General features: G+C 47.5%; 1 protein-coding gene across 2 annotated transcripts in view; it reads left to right on the top strand.

The window, feature by feature from the left end:
• The first annotated feature begins 2,566 nt into the window (after positions 1–2,566).
• Dcaf5 (DDB1 and CUL4 associated factor 5) overlaps positions 2,567–11,596 on the top strand; it is a 101,886-nt gene continuing 92,856 nt past the window's right edge. Inside the window, exon 1 of one of the 2 annotated variants that reach the window (XM_036205960.1) lies at positions 2,567–2,832. In XM_036205960.1, the coding sequence (XP_036061853.1) occupies positions 2,619–2,832 (214 nt within the window). In that variant the 5' untranslated portion in view covers positions 2,567–2,618. The remainder of the gene's footprint in view (positions 2,833–11,596) is intronic. The other variant, XM_036205961.1, reaches the window with a different exon arrangement.

Below are 11,596 nucleotides of genomic sequence, written 5' to 3'. Positions count from 1 at the left end.
AAAATTATAGGATACCCCAGCTGAGTTTAAGTTTCGGATGAACAATTATTAGTTACTTAAAAAGTAGATCCCCGATAGTTCCCGGACATACAAATACTAAGACACAACTCCCCATTCATCTGAAATTCACAATTAACTGAATGAGTGCCTTTTATTCTCTCTGGCAACCCTATTTATAGACAATCCAGAGAAGCTGAGGGTAGAGTTCAGTGGTAGAGTACTTGCCTAGCATTCACAAAGCCCTAGATTCAATCTCCAGATTTGCCAAAAAGAGGTAATAAAATCTGTCCAGAATAGCAGTAGGCTATAAAGACTAGGTGGTCCAATATCTTTGCTCTAGTGGGTCAATGAACAGTTAGGGAACTTTCCAGCAAAGCCCTAGAATTGAGCTAGCTTGTGACCAGATCTTGAACTATTTTTAGGCTGAGGTTTTTCCAGGGATTGGGGGGAAAGAGGGTCATATTTAAAATAGTGGATTAGAGTATGTACTTAAGAGGGGGGAGAAGGGTGTGTGCCTTACATTATTGACAGAGTAAAGGCCACCTCAGACACATCATTACTAGGCCTCTCTCCCCTACCCTAAGCAAATAAGACAAGAAGGAATGATGGCTTATTAATTCAAAGGAACCAGAGGGTACTTTTTAAATGTGTGGTTGAGTCTGTCAGGCAAAGGAACTGGGTTGGGAAATAACCTTGCAATGAATGGATAAAACTTTATTGTTGTTTTGAGACAGGGTCTCATGCAGCCCAGGCTGATCTTGAACTCCTGATTATCCTATGGATACTTCCCAAGTCCTTGGATTACATCCATGCACCACTGTGTGCATAAGATAAAACCTTTTTTGTTTTTGTTTTTTAAGACAGGGTTTCTCTGTGTAGCCTTGGCTGTCCTGGTACTCTGTAGACCAGATTTGGCCTCAAACTCATAGAGATCCACCTGGCTCTGCCTCCCAAGTGCCGGGACTTGAAAAACAAAAACAAACAAACAAACAAACAATTTCCTATTTTCCTATTTAAAGGAGTATATTCCATTAGAGTTCTTCTTTTCGGATCTGGTGAGTTTCTAGTAAGTTTAGAATGTTATAATATGGACTTTCAAATTAACTATTTGCAAAAAGGCATAATTTTGCTTGATAGGTGAACCTCTTCCATGTTCATCCCATCTTCATCTTAAGAATTTCTTTAGTTCATTTTCCATCAATGGATGTATTCAACCACTCTTGTGCCACCTCTGGTCCTGAGGATGTAATTCCTGCTAAATCGAAAGGGAAAACCGACACCTGCCTATTTCAGGAGTTAATTACCACTAATGACAGAGGATAGTTTCTTGGAAAAGCACTGCATTGAAAAAGGGACTTTCAACTGTACCTGGTAAAATTCCAGTGCACTTACCCAGTTTCCTCACTGAGGTCAACTTGGGGACTCCTGCACGACTTCTGGCCCCTATTGTGGCTGCTGGCTAACAGCTGTGTATCCTCAGGGCTCCACACGCAAGACCTTCGGCCACACCACTATGAAATAAGATACAGCTATGTTCCTGTAACGTTTCTTGTGGCTTGCAAATGCATCTGGAACCAATGGACAGAAGACTTTCTCAATTTAATTTTGGCCATTTTCTTTGCACTTTCTTCTGTGGGGGCGTTGTGAGTGCTAAAGGCTTGAACCCAGGGCTTGAAGCATGCTAAAAGGATGTGCTCTACCACAGAGACTCAGTCCCTTCCTTTAACCCCTTTCTCTTCCCACCTCCCGTATACCAAGTGTCCTATCAGATTGAACAATTCGGCCTTTTTTTTTTTTTTTTAACCCATGGGTTGGGGGTGGGGCGGATGAATTAAGACAACTGAACTGGGGAATAGAAGGGTAGCGATACCATTTTTTTTGGGGGGGGCGGGTGCACTGACAAAAACAGACGACCTTCTCGACGTTCAGTTCAATCCCGGGTTCCCTCATTTGGACAGGGACCGGGCGCCCCAGGAGGCTGGCAGCGAGCAGCGCTGGGCGAGCCGCTGCCCCTCTGGGGGGGGGGGGGCGGGGGCGGAGGAAGAGGAGGAGGAGGGGGAGCCCGCAGCCCCGGCTGCCACTCTGATTGTTACGCGTGTCCAACTTCACAAGAGTGCGGCGCGCCGGGGTGCACCGGGGTGCACCGGGGCCGCCGTCCAGCGCCAACCGCGGTCCGGCGCGGGGAGCAGCCGCCGCCCGCCGTCGCCCGGCAGCCGCCCGCGGGGGAGGGGCGGCCGGCGCCCGCGTTCTCCGGCCCGGCGGCCGGCGGAAGGGCCCCGCACCGCGGAAGCGCGACCGCGGCTGGGGTGGGGGGTGGAGGGGGGGGAGGATCAGCTGCTGGAGGAGGCGGAGAAGGCGGAGCCTAGGGGGGAAGGGGAGGGAGGGAGGGAGGCGGCCGGGAGGAAGCCGCGAACGCCGCCGCCGCCGCCGCCGCCGCCGGGGACGCCGCCGCAGCCGACCGTCTGTCTGCACACCTCGCTCCGTCTGCCATGGCTGGTTAAAGAAGGCTCGGGCTCGCGGCGCGCGGGGAGGGCCGGGAGGGGAGCGGCGGCCGGGCGTGCGGCCGAGGGAGGGGCGGCGGCGCGAGCAGCAGCGGCGGCGGCGGCGGCGGTTCCAGCATGAAGAGGAGAGCTGGCCTGGGGGGCAGCATGAGGTCAGTGGTGGGCTTCTTGTCGCAGCGGGGCTTGCATGGGGACCCCCTGCTCACTCAGGACTTTCAGAGGAGACGCCTGCGGGGCTGCAGAAACCTCTACAAGAAGGACCTTCTCGGCCACTTCGGCTGTGTCAATGCCATTGAATTCTCCAACAATGGAGGCCAGTGGCTGGTCTCAGGTAAATCAACCCCCTTCCTTCCCTTCCCCGCGCCTCCCGGCCCCCCTTCCAGCTGCCCCTTGCCCTTCCCCACCACCCTCCTGCTGCCCCGAGGTCCCCCCCTACACCCCCAACCCCAACCCCTACCCCAACCCCAACCCCCGCTGCCCTTCTCAACCCCTCTCCAAGCGGTGGGAAGATTTGGTGTGAAATTAATACCATTGCAGGGAGAGGGAGGGAGGGAGGGAGGGAGGAGGGAAGGAAGGAAGGAGGGGAAGGAGAGGATGTCTTCTATATATATATATATAAAAGGCCTAAAATGGTTGACAGGTCCTTAACGCGCTTTATCCCGAGTGCAAAGTGGTCCCCCCTCCAGATGCCTGCCCCGCCAGTGTGGGTCGGGGAGGGAGGGAGGGAGGGGGCGAGGTTTACGGCTTGACTAAGTTGCAGGATGGCAAACTCTTCCTCGGCGTAGTTTAAAAGGTGCGGGGGGCACTGGGGTGGGGTGGGGGGAGAGGATGGCCGTGGGGAGAGGCCGAGGCGCGCCGGAGGCCGAGGGAAGGAAGCTCGAGCTCCGGTCCTCGGTGTCTCGGAAAAAAAAAAAAAGAGGGGGTGCGCTGGGAGCCTGAGGCCGGCGGTGACAGGGAGGGACACGGAGGGGCCAGCGGGGTCGCGGCGGGTGGTGACGGGCAGCCGAGAGGCGTCCCCTCCCCCGGGCTCTCTGAGGGCCCAGTCCCCTCGCCCTTCGGGCAGTGGTAGCCTCTTCCGCGTCTTGTTTTTATTATGGTTCCGACAGTGGCGAGGGGCTCTGGAGACGGAGGGACGCCCCAGCCTGAACTTGGACGTGCTGCGCCAGAGGCAGGGGTTCGGGGCGACCCCGGAGGGGCTTGCTGGAGGGAGGCGGGCCCCAGCGCCCCCCTCCTCTTCCACCCTCCCCTCTCCCCGGTTTATCTAGGCCTACTGGCCTCCAGGGTCGCACCCCCCGTCCCCCCGCTGGGGTGGGTAAAGTGGTGCAATCGAGGCCGGGGCTCCGGCCGGGCGATGTAGGCCTTGCTCTCCCGGGGCTCCTAGCGACAGGCAGCTGAATCGATAGCCTATTGCTCCCGGGGAGGCCCGGCCCGGGCCGAGCGGCGGCGGCGGCGGCGCCTGCGGACGCTGTGGTCGGGGTCGCCGGCCGCCACCCGCTCCTCCCTAGGGTCGCAGCCCCGAGCGAGGGCGGGTGGGGCTGGGCTCTCGCCGGGGGAAGGGGCGGCTCCCAGAAACCCGACTGCGCGGCGAAGGGCCTAGACCGGCTCGGGCGTTCCCGCTCGCCTCCTTCCTCCGCTCCTTTTCCTACGCTGGGAGGGTAGAAGGGGGGAGCCCAGCACTAGACGTGGCGCCTAACTTCACCCAGGTGGCTCCCCGAAGGGCTTTCTAAATTTGCGTCCGTGGGCCAGCTCTCCAGAAACTTCAGCGTTTAAGGCAAAGCATCTGTCTTTGCAAGTAACAGGCGGAAGTGACACCATTGAGTATGGTCCAGTTGGTGGGTAGCAGAGATAAGAGGTCTGGGATTAGGTCACGATAAACCAGGGATTTCTCCAGATCTGACCCCATCTTTTCACACTAGATCATATTCTCCTTGCATAGAGTTTGGACCCTAGATGACACCCCACTCCACCCCCAAGAAACCTGATACACCACTTCAAGGTAGACTCCTCACTAAAAAACTTACTTCTACACACCGCGGTGTAAAATTTTATCTAATAAATTTCAAGTACAGAAATGGAGAAAGACCCCCTTCTTTAAAGACTGTTTCTGTGTTGGTAATACAACTCTCTCCCGGGACTAATGCTTTACAGCAGAGAGGCTCCCAGACAGTTTACCTATGGAATGAGGGACCCCGAGGATACTCTTAGAACGAGCTAATTAATCATAACCGACCACACATAGCCCCAGCTTAACTCACTTTAGATATAAACTTGAAATATAATACATACCATAAAATCAAAGTTAATGCATTTTACACCTTTTTGTTTTGTTTTTCGAGACAGGGTTTCTCTGTGTAGCCCTGGCTGCTCTGGAACTCAATCAGTAAACCATGCTGGCCTCAAACTCAGAGATCTGCTTGCCTCTGCCTCCTGAATGCTGGGATTAAAGGCATGGGCCACCAACGCCCAGGGCCTCACACTTCTCCCAGGTTATTGTGGAACTCTGGTTGAAGTTCTGGCTGACCCCAGGGACCTCAGCCTCCAGAGTGCTGGGGTTGTCGGTGTGAGCTATGGTGCCAGGCTCTTACCTCCAGTTTATACTGTCGAGGAGGATTGGTTGTACAGGGCCAGGCCCTGGTTTTAGGGATTGGTTTCCTTTTCTAGTCCTGAGTTCATCCCTATCCATCAGTCAGTACTTCTGGGTTCCTGCCGGCCTGCCCTCTCCCAACACTCCTATCCCTGTTCTTCCTGGTGTGTGTGAGTGTGTGTGTGTGTGTGTGTGTGTGTGTGTGTGTGTGTGTGTGTGTGTGTGTGAATCTACTTGCTTGTAGTCTTTTCAGTTCTGTTGGCCCTTCCAGTTTGACCCAAGTATTTATTCCCGGAACACAAGTTTTTGTTAAAAGCAGTTCGCCTTCCGTTATTTGTACACAGCTTGTGTTTTAACACAGTTCTTCCTGCTTGCTTTTGACAAGGAAGCCCCTTGGGGATTCATAATACGCCGTCGCTTGTTAAAGCTAATTAAAAAATATGTTTTCCCTTGAGAAGTCCTTCAGTGATCTTCTCAAGTTTAAAACTATTTGAAGTGGTATATTTACATGCTTTATGTTTTTCCATTGGTTTGTTGAGACAGGGTCACATAGCCCAGGCTAGTATGGAACTCGTACGTAGCTGAGGATGACCAGTGAGCTCCTTGATCCCCCTGCTTCCACCTCACAGGTGCTGAGATTACAGAATCCCTCCCCTTTGTAATTTTTCCTACCTGTCCCTGTCCCTTATTAACAATTATCAACTGAGGGGGTGATCACATACTAGTGTGAGGCTGGTGCATCTATTCCCAGTAAGTACAATAACGTTCACAATAGTATAGTGGGATGTCCGACTCTAGGGTAATAATTAGAGTTCTTGTGTGCATTTGTGGTTTTTGCATCTTGTTTGGTGATACCTCTGTCATACTGTCTCTAGTTAGTTGTTTTCATTTGCTAACAGTTTGGGCAGGCCCATTTTTCATAACTAATACACAGGATTTGATAGAATTAAGACCTAGGACAAATATATTTGTGTGATTCCTGTGGGCCATATAAAGTATTATTGTTTAAGAATACATCCTGAGCCGGGGGTGTGTGTGGTGGGGGGGGGGTGGCGGCGGCGGCGGCGGCGGCGGAGGCGCACGCCTTTAATCCCAGCACTCGGGAGGCAGAGCCAGGTGGATCTCTGTGAGTTCGATGCCAGCCTGGTCTACAGAGCTAGTCCAGGACAGGCTCCAAAGCTACAGAGAAACCCTGTCTTGAAAAACCAAAAAAAAAAAAAAAAAAAGAATGCACCCTGTTCTAACAGATGTCTTTCAGGGCACAATGAGGCTTGCATATAGCAAATGTAATGGAGAGGAACTTGGGACCAAAAAAAGAGGTGTTCTGCTCTGACAGCAAGGGAGAGAATGGTTGATGCTTTGAATTATTTGACACTTTATTTTTAAAATATTTATTTGTCTTATGTATATAGTCGGTTTGTCTGCACATGTCTATGTACCATGTCTATGTCTGGTGCCCTCGGAGCTCCTTGGATTGGGGTTACTAATGGTTGTGAGCCACCATGTGGTACTAGGATTGAACCCCAGTCCCCTGGAAGGGCAGCCAGTACTTTTAATCGATGAGACATCTCTCCAGTCTTATCTGACACTTTATACTGGGAAAATTGGCTGTGGTGACACACACTTGAAGTGCCATCCACTTGGGAGGTAAAAGCGGAAAACCAGAAGTGGCCAGTGTGGGTGTAATTTAGTTGTATGTCCATCTATAGAGTTCAGGGCTTCTGTGCAGTTCTCCCTCTCTGGGATAGACACACATACTCCTTGAACTTCTGATCCTCCTCTCTGTACCTCTCCAGTGCTAGGATGATGGGTGTGTGCTGTGACCATGACTGGTTTCAAGGAAAATTAGGATATTTTCATCAAAAAAGTTACTTTTATTATTTTTTATCATTGACCCCCCCCCCCCCCAAAAAAAAAAAAAAAAACCACCACACGAAAACAAAACTAGTATTACTATGGTACCTACCGAGGAAGCATTGTGGTATGTGGCATGACAGGTAATTAAAATCGTTGCTAGGCAACTTAAACCTGTGACCCTAGTTAGGTTACTAAGCTTCTCTGTGTTGTTTCCCTGGTCTGTACAATGGGACTACCAGGGCCTTTCCTGAAGGGTTGTTGTGAGACTTCCAGAAAGCAAAGTGTATGTTGGTTACAAACATCTCATAGTAAGAACTGTTGGTTTCTTTACTTTTTGGTGTGTGTATGGTGTCGCTCATAGCTGCCAGTTTGCTCTGACACTGTTGGTGTGTTGGTAGTAGACCTGTGCAAGTTGGGCAGACAGTATGAGTTTGTGGCTTTTTTGTTGCCATGCTGAGGACTGAACTCAAGTTCTGGGCATTCGAGGCAACTGCTCTACCAATGAGTTATATTCTTAGCCTTTAGTGGATTTTGTTTTGTTTTGTTTTTTGAGACAGGGTCCCACCATGTAGCCTTGACTGGCCTTGAACTCATTGTTTAAACCAGGCTGCCTTTTAACTCAGGATACACTTCCCTCTGCCTCCCGAGTTACTGGGATTAAAGGCGTGCAACACTATGCCTGGCAGCCCTAAGTATTTTTGAGATCTCTCTCAGGCGGGCCTTCAATTCTGAATCCTTTAGCATTTGCTCCAGAGTGCTGGGATTCCAAGTGTTGCTAGTTTTATGACTTTGTGAAATGAAGAGGCAATGGATATGGAAAACCCCTGGGGAAAGGCTGACATGTGATTTGAAGTTAGAAGTCTTAGCAGTCACAGATTGTGTGGATTTAGGTAAATTTCTTCATTCTTCATAAAATAAGGGTAATAGATTGCCCTAACTGCAAGACAGATGGTAACGAATGGTCAGTGAAATTTCTATGCATGAAAGTGCTGAGGTTACGGGTGTAGTTCAGTTAACAGATAGCTCGTCTAGCAGGCACAAAGCCCTGGGCTTGATTATCAGCACCACATAAACCTGGCACTGGATAAAGCTGTCAGGGTTGTTCATGCCTGTGATCCTAGTACTTGAGAAGTAGAGCCAGAAGGATCAGAAATTCAAGGCCATCCTTGGCTACGCAGTGAAATTGAGGCCAGCCGAGGCTCATGTTTCCAAAGTCTAAAGCAGACCTATGAAAGGGCACACAATATGAATAGGAAAAACTGAAGACGTAGTGAGGAATTTACATTCTGGAACTGGGAATGTAGTTCAGTGGTAAACTACTTGCCTAGTGGGCCTGAAACCCTAAATTCAAGCCCCACAACTACAGGTAAATAAACTACACCGAAGTTCCCCTACATAGCTAAAAGGTTAAATCCAGGATATCCCCTGTATATATGTAGTACTCTCACCTTATCAATATCATTAGGATTGCTTGCAAGAAACACTCATCCCTTGAATAATAATAATGCAATATATATAATATATATTATATATGTGTGTCATATATATATATATATATATATATATATATATATATATATATATGACACTAATTATAAGGCTTAAACTAGACTTTTAAAAAGTAAGGTTTACACAGCTGGAGAGGTGGCTCAGTGGTTAAAAGCACTGACTGCTCTTGGAGAAAACTCAGGTTCATTTCCTAGCACCCTATTCAAAATCATCCATAACTGTTTGGATGATTATGAGTAACCTCCAAGTTGAACATATTTTTTTGAGATTTGTTCAGAAGACCAATCAGAAAATAGCTCTGTGTGCATCTGACATGGATTATAAATTGTACACACACACATGAGCATATGAGTAGTTTGCTGCAGGTATGTCTGCACCACTTGTGCCTGGTACCCAGAGGCCAGAAGAGAGAGTTAGCTTTCCTGAACTGGAGTTACAGATGGTTGTGAGCCACTGAACTCAGGTCTTCTGGAAGATGAGCTAGTGTTCTTAAATGCAGAGCCGTATCTCTGGCCCCTCTTACATCTTATTAATATAAAGGTTTGTGTAAACAGAATCTTTGCAGTTTAAGAAAGGGATTTCTGCCCTTTGGGAGTGATAGTTTGCTGTAATATTATTTCCCCTTCATTGAGGTATTGGACTGTATAGAGCTAGAGGATTAGTAGCCCATATGTGCTAAGTTTTATATACAGTAAGATTATTTATTACCTCTTTCTAGTGCTTATGACTAAAATGTTAAGAAAAGTACTTCCAGCTGGGTGATGGTGGTACACAGCTTTAATTCCAGCACTCGGGAGGCAGAAGCAGGTGGATCTTTGAGTTTGAGGCCAACCAGGTCTACAAAAGTGAGTTCTAGAACAGCCAGGACTATCACACAGAGAAATCTTGTCCTTAAAAAAATGAAAGAAAGAAAAGTACTTTCAGAAGCTTTTCAAATGGCAGTTATGTTGTTCCAAAGTGAAGGTTGTGACTAAGGAGAGAGGTTTAGTTTTTGGTTATAATGTTTTATAAAGGGGGATAGCTATTTCGTCAATTCCATGTACATGGACCGCCAACATCAGTGTAGGAATCCATAGTTATGAAGAGACTGAGATTGTTCACCCTTGCTAACTTAGTTACTGCCTTTGACAAGTCCTTTATCCTCTGCGTCAGAAGGTCAGCAGTATCTCGGGTTGTGATGAAGACAGAATGAGCTGACACAGGGCTTAGTCCTGGCTCTTGTCTGGAGGTTCCACTGCTGCTACAGTTGCTGGTTCATTTGAACCTCACAAATGAACAAAAACAAAGACGTGCTCAAGTAGTGTCAAGCTCTCTGAGTGGGTTTCTTTGGCAGTGTAGTCTATCTGCAGTTTCATTGTCCTAAACATAGTTGTTTTTATTAAGCTGGGGCCCCATAAGGGGAGATTTTGCAGGGTAGAGCTAGGCATTCTTTCCTGCTGAGTCTACAGGATTAAGCGGAGCTATACTTCTTACTTTGGCAGGTCTTTGTCTCCTTTCTAGAATATTACTGAAGAAGAGGAATTTGTTTTTCATTCATAAGACTGGCTTCATGCAGCCTGTGTAGGCTTTGAACTTACTATGTAACTGAGAATGACCTTGAACTTATGGTCCTTTTGCCTAAGTGCTGTGATTACAGGCATAGACCACCACACATGGCTCAGGAAGAGTTTTGTTTTGTTTTTTTGTTTTTTTTTTTAAATCTAGATACCTGTCAAAATCTTGTTGCACAGCTTCCTTTATTCTGAATTTCCATTCTTCAAGTCTTTATTGAAATTCTAATTGTTTCACTTGGCTTTACTACTGAAAGTGGAGTTTTTCTTTGGGATCACTGGCTCCCCAAATAACCACACAGAGACTTATTATTAATTATAAATGCTTGGCTGACAGCTTAGGCTTGTTACTAACTAGCTTTTGTAAGTTAACCCATGTTTTTTAAATCTACACTCTACCACGTGGTGTCACATTTTTTCAGTATGGCATGTTCATCTTCTGCTTCCTCTGCATCTGGCTGGCAACTTTTTCCTTAGTGTTCTCTCAGTCTTAACCTCTTTCTGCCTAGCTATTGGCCAATGGCTTTTTATTAAACCAATGAGAGCAAAACATCTTCACAATGTACAAAAGGATTATCCCATAGTACACCACTTAATTGGTATTCCCGAGGATTGTCTTTCTTAGTGACAGATAAGTTGACTGAGTTTGATGACTTAGTAAAAATACTTTAAAGGTTACTTTGCACAAAAATACTTTAAAAAGGTTGCTTTGTACATGTGTGCGTGTGTGTGCACGCACGTGCAGGTATTTGATATTTGAGTGTGGGTCCCAGAACGTGTGTCAGGGTCAGAGGGCGAGTGTGGGATTGGGTGTCTTCTTTCACCTCTATAGGGTTTCCAGGGATTGACCTCAGGTCTTCAGGCTTGTGCATCAAGTACATTACCCGTCTCCATAGCTCACTTTATTACTTATTGCTGTAACAGCCTCTGGCAAGAACAACTGAAATTGGATGTTTTGCAGCTTTGGTTTAGTCCCAGAGTACTGGTGGGTGGGTAGTGACTGGTGGGGTCTGTATTGATTCAATCTTAGAATTGTTCAAAAAGATAAACAGCTTATGGTGTTAATTTTTCCTTTGCAAAGAGTTTTGTAAAAGGGTAGGCAAGTACAAAAACGAAATCATAACTGCTCAGAAGGTGTGCATGGAGTGTCTGGTACAATCAGAAGAACTTGCGGTTTTCTACAACAGGAGAGTTGAGACTGGAAAGAACAGTGGCTTGTGGTCTGGGAATCTTTACATTTGCAGCAGCTACTGTCTTAATTACTCATCCGTGGAGCCTTACTGTTTAAGCACTGAAAAAAAAAACTGTTTTCAGTGTCGAGCTCTGTTCTAATTGCTTTTGTTCTTTTGAATGTCAACAATTCTGTACTTGGGTCGTAAAATTCAATACAACATTCACAATAGTTATTAGACAATGACATAAGATAATCCTCCCATCCATTTGTTTTTATTTTGTTTGTTTTGAGACAGAGTATTACTTTGTTGCCTAGGCTGGTCTTGAACTCACAAATATCCAGCTGCCTCTTGAGTTCTGGGACTGAAGCTGTATGCCTTTTATTGTATTGTATTTAGTGTGTATGTGTGAATATGGACACT

This window comes from Onychomys torridus, chromosome 14 (genome assembly GCF_903995425.1).
Source record: "Onychomys torridus chromosome 14, mOncTor1.1, whole genome shotgun sequence".
NCBI classification, from domain to species: domain Eukaryota; kingdom Metazoa; phylum Chordata; class Mammalia; order Rodentia; family Cricetidae; genus Onychomys; species Onychomys torridus.
This window is presented reverse-complemented; position numbering and strand designations above follow the sequence as displayed.